Source organism: Brachycentrus maculatus, unplaced genomic scaffold (assembly GCF_059751285.1).
Source record: "Brachycentrus maculatus isolate JH-2025_06_01 unplaced genomic scaffold, ASM5975128v1 h1tg000186l, whole genome shotgun sequence".
NCBI lineage: Eukaryota > Metazoa > Arthropoda > Insecta > Trichoptera > Brachycentridae > Brachycentrus > Brachycentrus maculatus.
This window is the reverse complement of record NW_028280937.1, coordinates 997215-1020372: the sequence shown is the minus strand read 5'-3', so window position 1 is coordinate 1020372 and position 23158 is coordinate 997215. Positions and strand designations below refer to the sequence as shown.

The 23158-nt window shown below is 33.0% G+C and overlaps 2 protein-coding genes across 6 annotated transcripts in view; one reads left to right on the top strand and one right to left on the bottom strand.

The window, feature by feature from the left end:
- lili (LMBR1-like protein lilipod) overlaps positions 1–22992 on the top strand; it is a 32418-nt gene extending 9426 nt beyond the window's left edge. Inside the window, exons 4-10 of one of the 3 annotated variants that reach the window (XM_088262699.1) lie at positions 3081–3149; positions 9677–9829; positions 12176–12372; positions 13046–13207; positions 14377–14605; positions 15801–15957; positions 22629–22992. In XM_088262699.1, the coding sequence (XP_088118825.1) occupies positions 3081–3149; positions 9677–9829; positions 12176–12372; positions 13046–13207; positions 14377–14605; positions 15801–15957; positions 22629–22758 (1097 nt within the window). In that variant the 3' untranslated portion in view covers positions 22759–22992. Of the gene's footprint in view, positions 1–3080; positions 3150–9676; positions 9830–12175; positions 12373–13045; positions 13208–14376; positions 14606–15800; positions 17335–21052; positions 21662–22628 lie in introns of those variants that run through there. The other 2 variants (XM_088262700.1, XM_088262701.1) reach the window with 2 other exon arrangements.
- Positions 4859–8782, bottom strand: LOC148307878 (tetratricopeptide repeat protein 12-like). 3 transcript variants are annotated; one of them, XM_088262702.1, is made up of 3 exons: positions 8492–8782; positions 6882–7127; positions 4859–5765 (listed from the first exon to the last, which is right to left on the bottom strand). In XM_088262702.1, the coding sequence occupies exons 1-3, from the start codon at positions 8729–8731 to the stop codon at positions 5565–5567; spliced, it is 687 nt and encodes a 228-aa protein (XP_088118828.1). In that variant the 5' UTR covers positions 8732–8782; the 3' UTR covers positions 4859–5564. The 3 variants fall into 3 exon arrangements, with proteins under 3 accessions (XP_088118828.1, XP_088118829.1, XP_088118830.1); XM_088262703.1 differs by having other exon boundaries at positions 4859–5714; XM_088262704.1 differs by having other exon boundaries at positions 5631–5721.
- Positions 22993–23158: the final 166 nt, after the last annotated feature.

Below are 23158 nucleotides of genomic sequence, written 5' to 3'. Positions count from 1 at the left end.
CTCTGTCGCATGTGTGTTATATTTTATTTTATAAATGATTAAAAAAACACTCGTATGTAAGACTCCGTTTGACCTTACTATGCACTTATTGATGAAAACATCTGTCGTTCTCGAAACTCGTAGTGCATAAAAAACTCATGTCTGGTCTCATACAAATGCTTAATAAAGCAATAAATTTATAAGTTAATCGTTTCAAAGAATAATATAATAAAATAACAACTTAGTAATTTTTTCCACATGAATTTTATTTGACCAGCAACCGGGTTTCGTCATAACCCACATCATCAGACTGGTAACCGACATCATCATATATCAGTTACGACAAAACCCGGTTGCTAGTCAAATAAAATTCATGTGGAAAAAATTACATAGTTGCTAATTTATTATTAGATTAAAACCAATATTTTTAGCTTTTCCACTTTTTTATTTGACCAGCGACCGGGTTTCGTCGTTACCGACATCATCAGACTGGACATCATCAGACATCCAGTCTGATGATGTCGGTAACGACGAAACCCAGTTGCTGGTCAAATAAAAAAGTGGAAAAGCTAAAAATATTGGTTTTAATCTAATAATAAATTAAAAATGCAATTCCATCACCAAGTGTCAGTGGATAATATAAATCTATTACATAGTTGCTATTTTATTATATAAAATGTAGTTTCACCAAGAAATATCAGTACAAAACTTAAATCAAACAATAATATTGCTGAGAAACTTAAATATTAAGCACATTTTAATGCGGATTACTTATACTATAATTTATATATGTAATTTAATATAATTCCATTGCATGTTTTTTCCTATTTAGTATGTAATATACCCACATTATTATTTTTATGACCTTGTGCTACATTTATTATATTGTAGATTCTCCATCTCCATGCTTTATTCATTATTATAAACATTTATATATTATATCTGGGGACAGAGGAATGGGTTAGGCAATTATTTCACATTGTTGTTGCTGTGATCATATCCACTATCAATAATTTATTGTGTGTGAAATGTTTTACATTTTTAACAATTGCTTTATTCGTAGATTTAAAAAAATGTTTAATTAATATATTTTTATTTAATTTTTACTTAATGCCTCTATTTAGTTTTCTTCAATACAGTTTAACGTTCCCTTTGTAAGACAAAACAGCTATCACAAAAAAGTTATTTCAGTAGAATTTTTTTTATTATTTGCCAATTTCAATACAAGTATGTGTTGTGTAACCAGGAAATGTTTTTTTTGTTGTTTTTGTTTTGCCTTATTAACATTTTCATAATCACACTTATCAACAGAAATTTTATGACGTGACTTTATTTCAGAAACATAAATTTATCAAATTATTTAACAATACAGTATTTAATAAATTATGTATTCGGAAATTTTGTAATATCTGACCTTGTAACAAAAATTCTATATTTAAAGAAAAGTTCAACCTCACTCCCTGTATCCTCTCTCCCCCAGTTCAAACTATCATGATGTATCTCAATTAATTACAGTCTCTTTGTATCGCATGTGTTTCAATACAATCAATGTAAACACAGCCCAATATCATTGTGCTTAGTAAATTTATAAAAGCTTTGTGTTCATTGTTCCTCTGTGCTTTTGTCAGTTTTACAGTTAGTCTTATTGAACGTTTTTTCAATTCCTGACCAATATTCGATGGCAGTGTGTCGTTTCATGAAAATACATAGAATGACGAAAACCTTACACTCTTTATTTATACATGTTTTTTTTTATTATTTCTAAATATATGTATTTTTTTATCACATAGCATTAGGTCATTCTTTATCTAACATATTAAAATATTAACATTTCATATAATGTGTTTAATTTACTTAACAGCTTATACTAATGAAAGCGTTTAATTTAGCCAACAAAGCGGTATAATTTGTATGTTTACATATTCTATTGATTGGAAATATACTGCGCTTAATTATTTATGATCTACAAGAATGCTTTGGCAGTCCCCTCACAATGCTAAGCAGAAGCATGAATCATCTAATTTATATTTACAATGTATTATCTGAAGGGCGCTTTACATTTTTATTATTTACTACATTCTGTACTGTGTACAATAATAACTATATGCTCTGAAAGCTTCCGCAACATTCCCAGGTCTCTTGGCTCTCATCTGGACCCCCAAATCCAATAACTTGTTTGATTTAAAGCTAATATCTGTAATTATTTCTGCAAGCAAAGATAAAAGTACTAAATACTAAACACTTTAGAAAAAAATATTCTCTCCTTACCATCCATTGTTTACTTTGTGTAATACCACTTTTTTAAACACTTATTTGTGACTACCGGTTTCGAAAAATTATTCCATCATCAGGTCATTAAAATTAAAATAAAATTTTATTACATTAAAATTATTAAAATTAAAATAAAATTATTACGATTTGACATTTGTATAAAAATAAAATTTTTGAAAGAGAGAAAGACGACAAATGAATCACAATGAAATACTTAAGATTTCAGAGTCTCAGAGTAAATAGAATGTATAATCTACCACCTTGTTCTGATAACCAGGGTGACAACGGCTGGGGTAGTACCCCTACAATGAGATCCTGGCCCCAACAAGAGACGAGAAGTTTTCCTCAGTCTTCCTCTGCTTCTATTACCAACCACATTCGCCTCATAACTTCGTTTTACTATTCTTTGTCCCCCTCCGTGTTGTAATGGTTAGCGTGTTTAGCTACCGTGCTGGAGGTCCCGGGCTCGATTCCCAGGAGGTAGGGTTAAAACAAATATTGGTGATATTACACTCTTATAATTTCTTTGATATTACCCTGGACTGGTACCTGAGCGCATGAGTGATCACCTTGCCTTCACGTAAGTAACGATCAATACAACACTGCATCAATACGATGCAGTGCCCCATGCACCATTGGGTGCGGATAAGGGTTAGGAGAAGAGGTTCTTTCTTCACACATTCAATTTACATCCCCAAACTATCTCAACACACAGTAAATATCTTGATATAACTCTGAAGGTAATTCCAGATATTGTGAACCATAATATTGTAACTCAGAAATATGTATTTATCATAGAACTATCTAATTTTTCCATATCTTTGTTTCAGATTTGTGGAGTTACTATCTTCCATTCTTATACTCGTGCATATCATTCATCGGAGTTTTGATGTTACTAGGTAAGCATTTTTAATATTTATATTTTCAAATTCATGAATCATATTTCAAAACCTTTTATCTGAATTGTGGACCTTTAGATATGATAAGCCAAGTCCAATTACCTATTATCTTCCTGTTACAATGTCAATAATAATAATTTGTGTGTTAAGAAATTTGGATTAAGATTTTTTCTCTTATCTTATTTATCTAATAGTAATCCGGGAACATATTGATAATGGTATTATGCCATACTATAATTATCATCTATTCTTATAAAGCAATTTTGATAGTGAGATTCTTGTAAACTTTCCTTTTAAAGCTAAAGATACTAACTTTTTTTGCTTACCTTACCTTGCCTGGCTAAAATCATTTGATGTAGGTAATGCTTTTGTTACAAAATTAATCAGAATCGAACGTTTCCATTTTTGTGCAGACCGTTTACGATTCATAGGTAATTACAAAAATCCTATAAAAAAATTGTGTATCAAGATTTACTTATTAAAATGTATCACTCACGTTATGCGGTGTGTTTTTTTTTTACATTTTTTTTAGAAATCCCTCCGCCTCCGTAGTGTAATGGTCAGCATGCTCGGCTGCCATTCTGGAGGTCCCGGGTTCGATTCCCAGGGGGGGTAAAATAAATATATGTGATTTTTTCACTGTAATATTTATTCAATATTACCCTGGACTGGTACCTGAAGCGGAGGGCTGATCACCTTTCCTTCATGTGTTAACGATCAAGATAACACTACGTTTATATGACATAGTGCCCTATGCACCATTGGGGTGCGGATAAGGGTTTTATTATTATTATTATTTTTTAGAAGTAATATATTCTTCTTTTTTTGACCACTATCCACACTCAAATTGTGCATAGGGCATCAAATCAACCTGGCGTTATGATTGCCAATCGCGCAAAGGCAAGGTGATCAGTCCTGCACCTTATATTCCTAGGTATAGGAGAGTAATTTATTTTAAAAAAACCTCTTAGTTTCGGCATGCAATTTATGTATGATAGCCATTATTGCTACTCTCCTCCATTTCCTTGCTCATATAGCATGAATATCGTTCCCCCTGAGTTCCTTCACTTACATCATCAATACTTATGTATTTATATAGACATTCGTTTGAAAATGTCATAACAAGGTGAAACAATTGTCACAAAAATAGCGTTATTTTTAAACATTAAAATATAATATAGTAGACTCAATAAATCAGTGTTTGATTTTATCATTTAAAATATAAAACACTTATGTATTTGTTGCGATAGGTGTGATATTTGTGATTATGAATTTTTTGATGCATTTAGCCTGCAATCATACTCTTATTTCTGAAACAAAGTTGTCTAAAATCCATTTGTGAACCGAATAATCGGGGATCCGTGTCTCCATTTACGTGCACTTAAAGTAATGCCTAAAGATTGCTAATGTTATTTTATGTATCTTTCTGTGTCATGCGGTTTAATAACCCATGAAATGAACAACATAAAGTTTGTTGAGGCAAATACGTTTGGCAAATAACTGTACATTGTCCACGCTATGTCAATATGGGACCAGACACTAAACAGGTTTCTAACACACTCGCAAACACTTGTTCGCAATAAAACCTATCCACGTCATTGTTAGCCTTTTTTTGAAGGAAACAAAACACAGAATTTGTAAACACACAAGGTGCATACTTGGAAAAGTATCTTACATATTTCAAATAAAATAATATCAGAAATTTTCAGGTATTGTTAATTTATTTTCATACCTAAAATGTGATACAAATTAAATTATATATTATATTTGAAGCAATATTTTTTTTGTTACTTATGGTGTCAGCATTAATTTCATAACACTTCATAATCACTTAGTTAAAATTATTATTTAATGAACATACATTTCTTGGTGGATTTCACATAAGAATAAAACAACAACTGAATAGCTTTTTTTACTTTTAATAACATTTTAAGTGTTTCCAAATATTTGTTCACAAATCTGGATTTTCTCCAATTATAGGAGTTATTTATCAACTTAGAATTTATCTACTGAACTTTCAAGAATTTGAGTAGTGTGGTTGTCAATCACGGGTAGAATTGGTGAATGTTACACGTGTGTAAAGTGATCACTCAAACCAGCCTATGACGGTCGTAAGACCCGTAAATGCCCAGACTTGTATATTATTTTTTACTTTTGTTTTATTGACCTGTGACCAGGTTTCATTGTTGGCTTGGTGGGCAAATATATTTTTTTTAAATATGTTTAAAATTGTGATTTAAATAAATGTATACAATTTATGTTATAAAAAAAAAATCATCACCAGACTCATCAGGTAACAATAAAACCCGGTTGATAAAATTATAGCGAGGTTAATAAAATTAAAGCGAAAAAGCTATTTTGTTGTTTTATTCTTATATTTAACACAACTAGTTTCGGGTGAGCAGTCTCCCCACTTTACTCCGTGTCTTCTTCTTCAGATTCTTTTAAAAAGTCCTCCACAAGATCAGCATATTTGGGAAACTTTTCCAACAACTCTTCCTGACATTTTTCATAGTGCATTTTGTCTTCCGTCTCTTTGTACGCCTTTGTCTTGTAAAGCAGTGCCTTAAAACTATTTTCATTTAATCTAAGCGCCCAATCACAATCCAATATGACCTGTTCATTCCATGAAGCAATTAGTTAATTTATTTTTCAGATGTTACAATAAACATATTCTACTAAATTACGCTTATTTCAGTGCCTTAGAACTACTAGGTGAAAACTACAATTTCGTTTAATAATTTCAAGTAATTAATAGACTTCATAGTTAAATAAAATAGTCTCTAAAATCACTTCAACTAAAAATTATGGATCGAAAAAATAGCTTTAGATGGAATGATATTTTTTTTCAATATATTGTAAATTTTGAATGATGTTCACTTGCTTTTAGTGCGTAGGATAATCATTCATAGGCTAGCAGATAGCAGCCATCTATCGCTGACTGTTATATGCTCATCTCCATTATATTTCAAAAACACATAGTATGATTATTATATAAATAAAAAGATTCATATAAATTATAACTTAAATGTATCACTAAGTTATCAATCTTTTTTACTCGCATCATAAGCAGCTCTGAATTTTGAATTTGTGATTTTGAATGAGTTAGTGGGTATCAAAATCAATAGCGTGCAATACAGAGATAAAAAATGTAAAATCTTTACTCTATGGTACATTTCCACAACACCACATGATGTTTGTGAAAAAATAATATTATGGATAGATATTCTTGTTTGTTAGATTAAATATAAATTTAAATAAATCTGGAATGGAGCTGTCTTGAATATCCAAGACATTAAATTAGTATCTTATCACTTAGGATTCTCAGTTTGTTTTAAGAAAGGCAGTTCAGAATAAGAACCATGTACTTAGAGTCAACATTGACCTATTTTAATATTATGCTAAGTAGGACGTTCTGTAAAGTGAAATATGTATTTTTTAATATTTTCAACGGGCAATTTTTATTTGTTGATCTTCACTCGTAACTTTCTTCAGATAAAAAGCAGCGAGCTTAAAAAATAATTGAATGATAAGAGCAAAAATCGATTTAGATATGAAAGACCCCGTTCCCGAATTGAGAGCTTTTTCTAAAAAGATTGTCGCTGTAATTTGCAACACTTCATTCAAAACGATAAACAATCTTTCGTCTTTCAGAGAAATCAGAAATTTAAACCACAGCTCTCTAAATATTTTTATGTACTCGCAAACAATGGAGATTATTTTGGTTTTTACCTTGTCGAACATTCCCAGCTTGAGAAATGTGAGGGCCCTGTTGGTGTACAGGAGGCAGCTGTCTCGGACTTGTTCGATGGCTTTGTTGTAGCAAGTGAGTGCGAGATCGTAGTCTCCTCTTCGGAAGGCCTTAGTCGCTCTCGTCTTGAAGGTTTCAGCCCTTTCTTTCCGGACTCTTCTATCTTCCGATCTCTTTTCCGCATCGCGGCCTACCTCCTTCATGAACGTCTCGGGATCCATCTCATTCTGCGCATCAACAACACATGAAAACTACTCGGTTACATAAATTTTAGGTAAATTGTTTTTAAAAAAAAACCATATATTTGCAACGTTTTCGCCCTGCCTATTAAACACTCATACGTCTCGGTGAACTTTGTTAGCAAAAGTCGTGGTTGAGAATTTAAGAAATCATAATTTTTTGAACATGTAATGATTTCACAATCGATCTGTATTCCCGCCATTCAAAATGCAGAATGTTTATTTTATATTAATTCATTTGCTAATAAAAACAATCTGTAAATCCTCATGGAACTCATACGCATTAGCAGAGTCCAAGTTTAAGTACGATTACAGCTACACGATCCTTAATACTTAATACTGCTATTTTACTTTTCCCACTGCAAATTCAATATGTTTGTTTTACTGTTCTTTACTCACTTGTTCTTCCACATGTCCAAACCACTTCAGCACACCTTTCTTAATATTGCAAAAAGTAATCATACAAATTTACTGTTTTGATCACAAAGTTAATTTTGTAATTTGTTCCTTTGAATTCTATATTAAGGCCCAGTATTTGTTAAATTACAACTTAAAACTAACTAACTAACCATCACGTCACTTCCCCGCAGGGGTAGGCAGAGAGAATCGAACGCCACACCACTCTGTCTTTGCAAACATTCTTTGCCTCTTCTACATTCATGCATCTCCTCATACATACCCGACGATTATTACGACTCCTGACCCGGCCGCTCTCAAGTATTTGACATACCTGATTGTGCCAAGTTTTCCTCGGTCGTCCTCTGCTTCTTTTTCCAACTACATATGCCCCATAAATTTGTTTAACCGTTCTTTCTTCACTCATACGCTCCACATGTCCAAACCATCTCAACACACCTTTCTTAATTTTATCGATAATGCTTATCTCAGCCTTACATTCCTTATTTCATCATTCGAACATCTATCAAACATCGTTTTGCCACACATTCGTCTGAGGGATCGCATTTCGACTGCATTCAGTCTGCTTTCATTAAATTATTAAAATATTATTTAAATTACAACTTAATTTTCTCTAAATTCAGGTAATATTTTTACGTAATTGAATTTTTTTCAAAACATAATTTTTGCATTGAAAAAAATAAGTTTTTCTTCGAAATAATTATATGGTTTTGAAAAGTAAAGACTTATTGAAATGTAAAGGTAAAAGAGTTTAAAATAAAGTTTTTCTATATATATTCTTAAAAACAAACAAATATCCAATATACATTCTTTAAAAAAATTAGCTGTGGAAAGACGTGTTACCTCTACGGCGGTTGGCCGGTGATTGAATTCTGTGTTGCGTTGTATCCCCTTAATAAAACATTACACTAAAGAATAATGATAAAATGACTTACGGAATTGACGGGCCTCTCTTTTTGACTGCATGCTTTTCTATTTATTACCGTTCTGTCACTTTTTACTTTCAATTGGGTACTCGGATCGAAGCCATCTATGTTTCCTTCGGCTAAATACTTATCCGCCAGCACTTGCCCCTTCTCGGAAATATCCTTATCACTAGAAGAGAGCTGAGACACTATTTGGGAAATTTCTGTAACTTTGTGCATGAAATTATTAAATTCCTCGTTGTTCTCCATGATACTTTTATTTTATATATTGATGCAGCTTTAAATCTATATATTGTCAGGTTCCCGTTTCTAGCAGATTGCTATGTTGAAAATTGTAAATAGATACCGTTGCCATGGAAACTTACAAGTATATTGATTTCATAACATTGTGCTCACGTGTCACTTGGATTTGGAGGGAAATTATGGAAAATAAAAAAATCACAGATTATTTCAAGCTTAATAATGATAATTTGCGAGAATTTCTCTTTTTTAAATTATTTTTTCTTCTGAAAAATAACTGTTCTTAGAAAATATTTAAATTTCATACTCCTTTCAGATAACCCTAAGTAGCTTATGTTTGACAATAGGAATCAACTTGTGACTGAGTGGGCTGAATCTTTCCCCTCAAGGTACACATTGGTAACGGTGCGAGCACGGGTATGCAACCCTGAGTACCCTCCTAGCCATTGCTGCTATTCTCCTTCTCCCACTTCCTCCTCTGTTACCTCTCACACATAACAATCAGTAATGTCCTTCACATACGTGTTTGTATCATATCAAACACCTTCCATTCCTTTATCCAAGAATCTATTTTAATTAACATATTTCAGACGGGTATTTTTTACGCCTGACCTCTGGCGACAGGATTTGTTAATTATGTACATATAGTTAAGACCTTAAGACAAAGAGATTAGTATATAATATTCATATAAAAACATTGGATAATTCCTTCTTTTCTGCCTCTGAAATGAAGCCGGCGCAGAAGGTAAAAATACCCTTCCCATCCTTAAGCATCCATCGAACGGGTAGAAATACTTTTCCCGTCCGAAGTGTCCTAATAATCAATTCAACTCGAGTTGATCTGCTGACCTATGCATTCGAATTGATCTAATACATCTCTTACAGACACCATTTATAGTATGGTAATGGCTTTTAATCTACTAGATGAATTTATATAGATATGTCTGTTTCCAGTTTGTACGCCGTTGGGTTTCGTGAAACTGTTCAGCGTGGTGGGGCAGGTCCTGGTGAAGCCGCAGTTTCTTCGGGACCTGAACGAGGAGTTCTTCACCTATTCCCTGGAAGAGGAGACGGTCCGGCGCCGGCTCAAGCATGCGCAGGCCACAGGTACAATATGTTGTCAAGGAAACTGTCTAGAGAAGAGTGATTGCTAGACAAAGGTTGACATTCCAACAGCTATGCAACTTAGAACCAATGATGTGAGGTATGAATCAAAGAATGATAGGCGCCGTGGCGTAGTTGGGGTAGACATTCGACAGCGAAATTAGCATTGCGGGTTCGATTCCCACCAATTGCAAAAATTCAATTCAAGAAATATTAATTTTCAATTGGTCTGGGTGTTTGTAATGTATTTGTCACATATACCTTCCCTTTCTTAACTATCCTACCTGCAGACAAGCCTCTAAAATAGAGGCTTTACGGGTTATTCCTTTTTTATAGATTGTTTTAAGTACAAAAAGTGTTTTAATTACACATAACCTTACTTTTTTTGATTCACTCATTTTTGCTATTGATGTTAAAATGAAACATCTTTTACAAACCGTTCTTTATCATTGTGTTATTTAAAAAATTTACAATTTTCCGCTATCGCATGGTACATGCATCAAAAATAATTCCTTAAGAAAATCATATTTTTAGAGAAGTTCTACGATGCAATTAAATGTAAAAAGTACTAGCATATATAAAAAAAACATTTATTACATTTATAAGTACAAACATAATCGAGTGACCAATAACATAATAATATTATATGTGACAGACAATTTTTTTTTTTTTTTAATCTAAACTTCATAGAAACATTTCATATTTATGAAACTGTAAATTTATGAAAACGAAGTAGGTTTATTTTCGGGTGACAAAGAACATGTTTGTGACATTTGCGGGTTTTATTGATTTTACACTCATAAAATGCCTATCAAACGAATATCTGTCTACTTAAAAAAGCATTATAAAATTTGGTATCAATATTACAAGCATATCCTTGTGTGTACAGGTGTGTGAGTTACGTGTTGCCACATATATACGATATTTTATAAATATTTTTACTGTCTTCCGTAAATGATCTTCGATCGACTAAGTATTACATCATAAATTTTGACCTCGTTGACTAAAACTACTACGTTGATTGAGAATTAAATCTACTAGGTACCACTAGCTTAGCAACTAAACGTGCCAAACACTTGACAAATGCAAGGGAATGAAACTTATGTATGTAGCTATCTTAAGTTGTATCTAAAATCTATTGCATTTAAAGAAAAGATGAAGAAAAAACTAATAGACACCATTATGCAAATGTAATTTTACCGCAGGATATTGTGTTTATATTTGGCAGACTGAATGAGAAATTAAAAGGTATTGTGCAGAGTCAGAAAAATCGCCAATACTGACCTCAATCAAACCAATACCTGGAATGCATTTTTTTTTCGTTGGGAATTGCATTTATTATTTACCTTGCTTATTATGTACAAGGTTTATAGATCATCAAGTGGATTTTTGTTTCTTCTAACTAAATAAAGATGTTTTATTTAAATCTGTGTTGAGAACAGAAGGGATAATCTAGTGTGGGCCAATCAGAAACTTCTCGGCATTCGCTTATTGCTGGGAGGAAACCACGTAAAACTCCTCAGGAGAAGGCGGACTCTTGACTGTCATCAACAGACGTTTCGTTCCACTAGAAGACATCTTGAGGCATTACTGGTACCAACTTTTCTACGAATGAATAGTGGGGAAAGTAGAGATGTATGTATAGATAGGAAACAGAAGTCCTGGCTCCTTATGTTGTTGTACTCAGAGAGTTGACGAGATTTTCCTTTGCCTTGGCGAGTGATTGTTCAAGATATTCCAGTATGGCGACCTCTATCTTCAATAATTAGGGAGGCATCATAAAGAGAAAAATATAGAAAGATATGTTATCATATTGATGATAATGGATTTACGACATCCATAAACACGGCTCTACCGACTGGATTAATTTTGTAATGTGTCTTGTTTATCAGTTCCGAGCTATTTTTAATTTATTCAATGTGATTGCACATTAATTTTACAATACGCCTCAGTTTCAGCATTTAAAGGACTTATATGAGTTTGTCTATTATATGACTGGTCTAGCCATCAGGTATCACCAGTCTGATGATGTCGGTTACAACGAAACCCGGTCGTTGGTCAAATAAAATTTATGTGGAAAAAAAACTACATAGTTGTTATTTTATTCTATAACATGCAGTTCCACCAAGAAATGTCAGTACAAAATTAAAATATAATAAAGTATACTTAATTTGAAACAAATGACATTGTCCTGTCGCCGCGCAGATAATACAATTGCTCATTTAGCCGCCGGCAAATGCAATTGCTCATTTAACCTTTGTTAAATGTCATTGCTCAAGTTGCTCTATTATCAATTTGACATTCTTTGTGACTTATATTTCCTCTTTAATCTTGTTTCGCCTCCGCCAGGCGAGGGGTACATCTCGCCCGCGCCGATGGGCCCGCCTCCCAGTGGCGGCACGCTGGCGGCGTGGGACGAGAGCGACGAGGGCCCCCGGGAGGACGGGGGCCCGGCCAGGAGCGGCGCGGGACTGCTGCGGCTGCGCAACGGGGCGCTGCAGGCTGGCCTGCGGGACAGAGTGGACTTGCTGCAGTCCAAGAGAGAGGTGAGGAGGCAGTTGAAATATTGAGATGCGTGTTGTAAATAAATATGTAATATCAATAAACCTTTTCATTTGAGAATAAAGGAATGCAGCCTGATTAATGATTTTTTTTCTTTTACAATGTGTAATGTTGTAGTTATCGTGTCGTGGCGTAGTTGGGTAGACAATCGACTGCGAAACTGGCATCGCGAGTTCGATTCCCGCCAAGTGCAAAATAAATTTAAGAAAGATTTATTTTCAATTGGTCTGGGTGTCTGTGATGTATTTTTCACAATTACCTTCCCTATCCTTACTATCCTATTTGCAGACAAGCCTCTAAAAGTAGATAGAGTCTTTGTGGGTTATGTCCTGAAAGATTCTTCTTTAATTCCCAGAGGGGTCAAATTAAATATTTGTTTTACTCTTATAATTATGTGTTTATCTATAAAATATTTAATATTATCCCAAACCAATACCTGAAGCGGAGCATTGATCACATTGACTCTATAACAAACTATCAATTCAACATTGCGTTGATCTGATGCAGTGCCCTATGCACCACTAGGTTCAGAAAAGGAATTAAGAGGTTAAAAATTTTGAAGATTGAAGCTTTTTGCTAACTGTGTTACTCCGAGTTATTTTCCAAGTTTTTAACAAATAGTTGTTACTTGCTGATTAGTTTTTTGTATTGTTGTAGGTTGTGGATAGACAGCGTCGAACGTCGGCGTTAAGAAGAAACGTGGTGTACCCGCTTGCTGTCCTGTTGCTGCTGCTGTTGACGGGTATCGCTGTTCTCATGGTGCTTCAGAATACCTTGGAGCTCCTTGTCGGATTCAAGGCTCTGCCTTTATCGACCACCGTGAGTTTCAAACCTTGCGTTCTACCTATCCACACTTTCTTCTTCTCTTGTGCCAGCCGTGAAAATTTAAATTGTCTATTTATTGACTCGCACACATAAGCAGTGTATATGTTGCAAAAGCTAATATCAGTATAGATATAAAAACACTAGTGGTATAGCTATTACTGCTATTCTTCTCTTTCTACCTACTATTTCTTCTCTATTTCCTTTCACGTGTAGCAGTAATGCTCGCATTGAACTCTTTCACTTACATCTTAATAGTATAAAATTTATTCCTCTCATAAATCCGACAATCTGGAACGTATCACCTTGCCGTCGTGTTATTAATAAGCAAGTTAACACTGTGCCAATCCAATACGGTGTCCTATGCAGCATCTGAGTGAGGGATAGAAGTCAAATAATAATATCTTCTTCTGTGGATTGGTCTGCAGCAACAAATGAAATATTTTTCGCCATTCCGGTCTATTATCCAAAACCCTCTTCAGCTCCTCATACCTCGAACAGCCCATGTCCTCGTATTAGTCGCACAGATATTTGCATTGTGGGCATCCTCTGGCGTTTGTTCCCTCTATCGTTCCCCCTATTATCACGTATAGGAAACCCTCCTGTCTCAACACGTGACCGATCCATTTGGCGCGTCTCTTCGAGGCAGTTGCGAGTAGGTGCCTTCTTTCTTCGATTAATTATAGTACCTCGTTGTTCGAGATGTGGTCTCTCCAGGGTATCCCTAGCATTCTTCCATAGGTCCACATCTCGAACGCATTCAGCCTATTCTTATCTCCTTCAGATAAACACCATGTAGTAACATACATACGTTTTGATAATAATTATTTTTATTTTTATTTTTTTCAATTACCCAACGTCCAAGTGACTCCGAAATCTAGCAACGGCTTATGCAACACCGCTTATCATGACCCTACTCAAGCTTCAACTTTTTAAGTTTCTTAGCCTATGCCTACTCGTGAGTGAATTTACTCTTTATGTTTAAAGTTACTATAATTTCATGTAATTCATGACTGAAAATTATAGGCGAAAACACTCGCTATCTCGCTAGAGGCATGAGTTTATACAGTTCATCGATTCTAAGTTAGCAGTGAAGTTACTTATGTGTATGATTTTAGTTCTATGATTTTGGTTGACAAGAAGGTTATAATGTGTGGTGCTTGCAGCAATTCACGCTGGGCATCAGCTCGCTGTCGCGGCTGGGCCCGTGGGGCGCGGGGCTGCAGGTGGTGGTGCTGCTGTACCTGTACGCGGCCTCCTGCACGGGGCTGTACGGCGCGGGCGTGGCCTTCCCCGCGCCGCGCGTCGCCCGCACGCCCCTGCCGCTGCTCATCGCCAACTGCGCGCTGCTGCTCGTCCTCAGCTCCGCCCTGCCGCTGCTCGCCAAGATACTCGGTACGGACTCACTCTGTCCCAAAGTGAAAGTATTCAGTTACTGTTGCGTGCCGTTTTCAACTATGCTGAACTGAGATTTACCTGATGCTGTGCTATACATGTACATTTTCATTCTTATCCTGATGCCATGCTATACATGTACATTTTCATTCTTATCTGAACCGACTATAAACTTTTTTTAATTATTTACGGCCAAAGCGGATTTTTGCAAGTATATATACATAAATATATAAAACATGGCACGATCAGGTATGCCAAATACTTGAAAGTGCTCAGGTTAGGAGTCGTAATAATCAGCGGGTATGTATTAGGAGATGCATGAACGTGGAAGAATGTTTTCAAAGACAGAGTGGTGTGGCGTTCTATTCTCTCTGCCTACCCTGTGGGGAAGCGGCGTAATGGTTAGTTAGTTAGTTATATACATAAATATAAAACATAGTTAAACAATAAAATGTAATAAAGTAAGAATAGTAAAAGCACAGCATATGTGTTGTAAATACAAAGATTATGAAATTTATGTAGAAAAAAAAATTGGAACATAAAAAAATTAGTAAGATGTAGGTACAGCAAATATAGTTGGTCCTAAGTATAATTATAAATATGTAGTAAGAAACAAAATATTACAAGTCTAAATGTTGAGAAAATAGTTTAGATTAAAAATTATGATTAACTTGTTGGGTAATATATCCAAAATAAAACAAGGTTTTTGTTGGATTGAATTCTACATTTATTTATGTATATCTTGATACGTGATACGTTTCGTCTTCTTAGGACATTATCAAACACGATATGAGTGTTTGATAATGTCCTAAGAAGACGAAATGTGTCACGTATTAACATATACATAAATAAATGTAGAATTCAATCCAACAAAATCCTTGTTTTATTTTGAATATATTACCCAACAATTCAATATGGAATTCTACCAACTGTCTGCAGTTACAATAAATATGCATTAACTAACATTGACTAAGATTGAAATTCTGAAGAAGAAAAGAAAAATAAAATAAGTAGTAGTAAAATCCCCAGATTTTACAGTCGGGAGAGCAAACATAAAAGTGGGACTTGTGATAAATATATGACAACATAAAAAATGTTAAAATGGTAACATAAACCTTTTTCCACCCCATTGATTTTGCAGCTAACAGCTCCTTCATTCGGCTGTAATACGATTTTCTCGTGTTCAATTTTCCAGGTGTTACAAACTTCGATCTGCTCGGTGACTTTGGCAAGATCGAATGGCTCGGCAACTTCAAGCTGGTCCTCCTGTACAACCTGGTGTTTGCGGCGGCCGCCACGCTCTGCCTCGTCAACAAGTTCACGGCCACCGTGCGCCGCGAGCTGTACAATAGGTTAGTGGAAAATGTCAATATCCTCTCCGACTGCGTCACCTTCCTCAACTGAAGGTGCCTAACGATCACGCTTCTGAACGTAGCACTAAAAAACATTCCTTCCGAATTTTATATCAAAAATTTTTGTTCCTCATGCGCCAGGTTAGTTTCAAAGTAGAAATACATAATTTGGGAAAAATTATTCACTATAAAAGTGATACCGTTCTGGAGGTCCCGGGTTCAATTCCCAGGGGGGGGTCAAATAAATATTAGTGATTTTTTCACTCTAATATTTATTCAATATTATTCTGGACTGGTACCTGGAAATGGAGGGCTGATCACCTTTCCTTCATGTGTTAACGATCAAGATAACACTGCGTTTATATGATGCAGCGCCCTATGCACCATTGGGGTGCGGATAAGGGATTAAAGAAAAAAGAAGAATAAAAGTGATTATTTCAATTTTGAAATAATTTTAGAAATAGCAATAAATTCCAACACCATTAATACAAATTTTTTTATCACTTTTATTATTTTGTCAACAAAAAGTGCAATGTAACTTTTTTCATTCTTTTGAAAGAATTCCGTGCATCCGAATGCACAGAATTCTTTTCCGAAAAATCAACTTTACCTTGCCTTCAATTGCCATTTAGCAAGCCGTTACTGAATATCCTGACCTAAAGTATTAATAAACTTCACAGCACATATTTGCTTGCCATATCATAACTGGACCAAAACAACTTTTTTGGAAAATATTTTCCCTCAACAAATACAACAGGTCGGATAATAGCTGAAGCAATGGAAACCGAAAGTTAGCGGGAAACGCTTATGACACACGATATGACTACCCAAAAAAATGCTATCAGCATCTGAAAATATAATTAATTGTGTCAGTATGTAGCATGAAAAAAATATTTGATATAACATTCACCGAGTGCTTAAAATAACAAATCATGCCTTTTAATAATAAAACATTTTAATAATTATATTATTAAGGTAGTGTTTTTATTATATAGTCTTAAATGTTATCTCTCATAAGACTGACAAATTAGTTTCTAGAGTTGTGCTGATCATTCCAGTTTATGTTGATTATTTATAAACTACTCTGCAAGATTACCCGCCTCCTAACATCAGTTTACTCGCTCACGGTGTTAAACATCCATTCTAAGGTTTAACTCATCATGTTGTAAACGGTAGCTCGGAACATTTTTTTTTTATATGTTTGTGTCAGGTTTTAAAATGTTTTACAGGTTTTTTTATTTATTTTTTACAATTCAAAAGAAAAGGATAGTTTATATATTATTTTCAGAAATAAAAAGACTTTGTTTTTTGATCCACTCACATTTTTACTAACAACCAACTTTTCGGCAACAACCTGTATCCCTTTTCAGGGTTTATTTATGACTAAACATATATATATATATATTATATATATATATATATATATATATATATATATATATATATATATATATATATATATATATATATATATATGTTTAGTCATAAATAAACCCTGAAGAGGGCAACAGGTTGTTGCCTAAACTAGTTGGTTGTTAGTAAAAATGTGAGTGGATCAAAAAACAAAGTCTTTTTATTTCTCAAAATAATATATCACTATGATCCACAAAGTGAATGCTTTCAATATTCAAAATAGAAAAGGATAGTATTTCCATTCCATAGTTTATCTTTTTATATTTACAATCCTTGTATCTCTGATCAAATTATGTATTTGAGTATGTTTACGAAAATTACTGTATGTATTCATTTACGAGTTTAAGTAATCACAGTACATTAGGACGCCAGCATTTGCACACAGAGGGAATGTGTGCGCCGCACTGCACCAGTCGTTATCCAAGTGTTTGTTTAGCTCGTGAGCATTAAGAAAATCATTACAAAAGCCTAAAGTACTTGCTTATACAAGAGTTAATAATAATATTTATTGGGTTTATAAATAAATATTTCTAAAACAGTGAATAATGCTTTACAACAAAAAGTTCTGCATTTTTTTCTAAATGGTCTATATGTAAAGCAAACCAAGTACACAAAATAGTGACTTCAAAGGCGTGTAATTATTATTGAAGGATGGCTCTTTGATTCTATATATTTTCAAATTCTGTATTCTGCCCTATGTTTTTTTTTTATTTACTCTTGAAATTGTAAAATGAGATCTTGGCTAACGTTTGGTACATGATGATTTTACCTTTGAACCGATGCTGTGAAGAAATAACCTTGAAATTTAAAAACTAGTAAAAGATTAAGATATCTTTAAAACTGAATCTATGAACTATATTACATTTTGGTATCGCTACACGTGAACCAGGATTTGGACTCACCCAAAATGTTGTTTATGAAATCTTAAATCATTTAGAGTTCATTAAATGTTTTTTTCAAAGATCCTATTTTTTGCTGGAATAGTTGTAAAGATTTGAATGAATTATTAATAGACAATCATTTTTAGTCCTGTCTTGAGTCTTGTGATGTTATAATTGAGAAAGATTGTCTTTAATGTTTGAATAGAGCATTTTATTACTGTAAATTGATCACATGGGCTTTGGTTTAGGGGAGCTGTTTGTCAAATTCCGAATCATCCCTATTTTTATACTAAAACCATTTTATTCCCATATATCCAAATGTCATACAATGTGGAAACTAGTTATGGAATTGGTCGCAGTATGGAAGAAGACATTTTTATATGAAATTATACGTACTCAATATGTTTTTCCATATGGACTTAACCATAAACTAGTTGCCTTATTGTTGAATGTTTAGAAATTTTCAAATTGTGAAATCTGTGTATTGCACTAAGGCATTCTGTATCAGCAATAAGAAATTCTACAATATTAAATGTAGCTTACCTACTATTGTAGCGCTACAAAGGTACACTATGATAGTAGCGTTCACACAATGTACCAAGGTGTTTAATTTAGTGTGTAGTTTTACCTTAACCCGATGGAACGCTACATTTGTATGTATGAAGTTCTCGAGAATCAGTCACAAGTGTCTATTCTACTAAATTGATAAAGTATTAATTTCTAACTTAGTGGAAAATGGACAGCAAAATGTTTCTTTGTTATATCACACGTCTTACACCTGTCGTTCTACCATCAATTATAACAATTTGTGATACAATGACAGTTTTTGCAAATATTTCGTGTGTTTGACATTTTCGGAGGATAAAATTATATTTTTTCTCTCATTCCAATACATAATTAATTCGGCAGTCACTTTGTGATATTATGGTATTTACTAATTAAAACTTAAATTAAAAATGGCTATTTTTTCATCTAACAATCGCCAGAAATGGAAAAAAGTTAAGTACATAAATAGAAAATATTTGCTCTAGTAACAAAAACTAATTGTTACCTTTAAATTTCTCTAATGAACAAAAGCATGAACGAGAGAAAGTGTAGAAATGATAAAGTTTATCTTAATTTCTTCTTATTCATACAAGGTCAAACCTCAGGTGTACGAATGTAGCGTTCAATTAACCATCATACTTTATGTAAACTCTACGATTGAAGTCTATCTACTGTGGATCATGGCGCTATATTGCAGCTGTGTGAACTCATAGTCAGTGCTCATATACTTATAATTTCTTTGCACAATTTTGTCATATCACTATGTATGAATTACTTAATAGTGCATAATGTTTTAATATGTATTGTTTTTATATAATTGACGTATGATTATTTTACATTATTGGTATAGAGACATATTTTAATCCTACGCATGAAACATATATAATATTTAAGCACTAATATTATATTTGTTTCATGCGTAGCTTTTTTTTCACATTTATTGACAATGATTTTTACTGTCCATTCTCTCTTGAATGTGGTTGTGGAATACGAAAGATATCTCCGTTTATAGTCATATATAAGCTGCAATATAATTTAAGCAATATATTAGTGGTTTTTATTCTTCTAACACATTGGTAATATTAAGATTAGTAAATATAATATAGTGTCATATTTACTAATCTTGAAGGCGCCGGCCAAACAAAACTCAAATTTAAGAAATTAACAAATCTGAATTGACTATCGATGATATGAATTTTTCTCTAAAGTTATCCAGTATTATAAAAGAATATGCATTTATTTATTTATAGTCATTTTAACACTCTGTTTTTATTTTTTATTTTATTTATTAAAAATATTTGGTATTTTGTATTAGGTATAAGTGAGGAAAAATTATATTTTTACAATTTCTTTTCCTGCATTGACTACTAAATTTTAACAGTTGAAATATGTGCCTTAAATTTTGGTCATCACATGTGTAACGAAAATGTCTTTTTTTAGTGTTGTCCACAGAAGTGATGTTAACGATGATAATACATTTGTGAACAAGGATTTGAACACACCCAAAAATGTTGGGAATTATCCAAAATTATCATTATTTAATAAATGCATCCGTAATAACAAAGTCAGAGGATGGCCACGCAGCGAATATCTTTGCAACTATTGGTTATAAAAGCAGTACTTGATTTATAAACATTCACAATTTTTAAATTTCATAGAAGGAAACTCCTATATATTAAATATCTTTATATTATTTTGTATTCATACTGTAATATAACATATTACATATTTAATATCTGCAATGGTTTTTAAGTGAAAAAAAATTCTACTTACCCTGACATAACACTGGACAGATCATTTGAACACCTAAAGGCAATCCTGTGTACCTCGTGTGAACGCCTCATAGGAGCGGGCTTCATAATTAAACATGTGTCAGTTGGATGTGCTTAAAACATATATGTATTAACAGGATCACGTTGCATATAAAAATTAACTGCGTTTCATGTTTATGTTTCTAATTCCCAACAACATTTTATATTTATTTTTAATCTCATAAATACACAACTTGACCCCTTGACCGCTGCTGACACACTACACAAATGTGTCTTATTTTTCAACTACCACAAAACTTAATTTAATTAGAAATACTCAACGAAATTAGAAAATGTAATTATTTTTTTCATAAAACATGACTCAATATTCATAAAAGGAATAACAAAGCGAAACTTGCCTTTTTTTAGTCAGCGATAATAGAGTTGAACTAATAATAAATTTCATCCCATAGTTTTATACTTATTACATGTCTGTTTCTATAGCCTTCTGTATTTGTTTACCCGAGAATCTGGAGCACAGCACCGATCACCTCGCCTTTGTCTGATTGGAGATCAAACACTATGTCATTACCATGTGGTACGCTAATTATATGGTATGCACCATTTGGGTTTGAAAAACATGATAGTCTTAAACTAGAATTTTGATGTGTTTATTTCTTAAATTTATCAAATGGATACTTTAAAAAATCCGTATTAAATTTAAGATTTACTCTTCCAATTTTCATATAACATTTTGTGTAGCGTTTTATCACATGTAAATTTAGATATATTGTATTCTAAATTATATAATCTGTGATAAACATATAGAATTATATATATACAATAGTTTTCGTAGTATCCTGTTGTCTTTTATCTCGTTAAACTACATCAAAGCCATACCTTGAAAAATTATTACTACGCTAATTTATAATAATCATTATAACATTAAAATTTTATTTTTCACGTTTAAGAATGTACTCAAGATAGTTAATTACTAATTTATTTATTCTTTTTTTTTTAATTGTAAGAATCCTGATATTTTATTTAATAATTCACATTTAATTTTAAGGTGTAATTTATTCTTGTTTGTTTTAAATTTAAGTAACTTTTATTTTTGTGTAAGAAAACGAGATTAATAAAATGTGTTGTTTGATTATTTTGTTTGTGGATAATTTATTAACCACCCCCATTCATTGCCTTCTCTTACCTAACCTCTTCCTCAATAATTATTAATACAACGCATCGCAACCAGGTATTGCGCGCCCACCAACGCTTTGCATGATGTGATGATTTCATACGCTTACGGCTTTGAATAAAATCATTTAGCGATAATATCAAATAATTGCAATACTGGTATACGATTTATTTATTGAATTGGCATTTACTTTGTAGAATTTCGCAATCTATTAATATTAATATAAATCAAACCAGGATGTATTGTGTACTCACGGGAACACATTAATTATTCACCCGCCTCATTTTAAAAGAATCCAGATTTATTTGCCTCATGAAAAAAAAAGAACTTCAATACAAGCGACCTCGAGGTGTAGTATTTTACAAAAAAGGCACATTATAAATTATCCATTATTATATGGATCTGATACATTTTGACAGAAACGTAACTAATGGGTATCTGTTTTTGGTTACTTGATTGGGATAGTGTTTGTTACTTTTTCTCTGTTTATATTTCTTTCCAGCATAAGTTTTTTTATGTCAAATTGTCAAACATATTTTACGAGCTATAAATACGCAATATGTAACCATATTTGTGCACTGATTGGCGTGATAAGATTTAAGTGATGAAATCCAAAAACCAAATTAAACGTTGACCTTTTTAAAGAATTAGCTTTTTGATTTGATCACACGTGTCTATAGTTTGGTAATCCCCTGACATGGCGGAACAGCTGTCACATAAATAATTCTAACAACGAAACAATGTCTTGTTTCGATTTATATTAATAGTAATAGATTCATAAATTCTACCATTTAATAATTAATTCTCTACATCAATAACTTGGGATTGTAAATTATACCTTATACATTTCTGAGTGTATTTATCTAAGGTTTTCTCTGTTACTAGATTGAAGAGTCTGGTGGATTTTTTTTGTCCGAAAGACGGGGTGAATAGAAACACAAGAGCGTCTTCCTCCAAACCTAGAGTCGGGTTTCAAGTCTCTCCGGATAGTGTGGATGGACGGAAGAGTGAATAAGTGCCTCGGCCAGTTTCTTTGTAAACATTTGTAAGTGTCGGTGGTGGAATGAACATACGAATATACTGTTAAATAATAGTGAACCCTCCTGTGTATTTTAAGCAACATCTAAGGAAACATTAAATTGCTTTTTTTAACAATTTTATTCCTATCAAACATTAGATTTTCACACTAAGGATGTATATCAAGATAATTATTATAGGTGTCCTAACAGAGACAAAGTGTCTATTTTTTTATACAAAATATGGAACTCTAAACATCCCTGGGTTCTGCCTACTATTGAATATCCATATTACAATAATTTTCATATGCAATGTTAAAACAGTCGCGTTCGTATATTAAGCCAGCTATTGCCAGATCATAAGCCCTAAGATGCTCAGACTTCCATATTTTCTTTATA

Coding starts and splice junctions, on each gene's coding strand:
- LOC148307878 (XM_088262702.1), bottom strand. CDS start 8,731: ATGGAGAACAACGAGGAATTTAATAATTTCATGCACAAAGTTACAGAA. Junction 7,128..8,491: donor AAGAGAGGCCCGTCAATTCC/GTAAGTCATTTT, acceptor GTTGATGCGCAG/AATGAGATGGATCCCGAGAC. Junction 5,766..6,881: donor AGCTGGGAATGTTCGACAAG/GTAAAAACCAAA, acceptor TGGAATGAACAG/GTCATATTGGATTGTGATTG.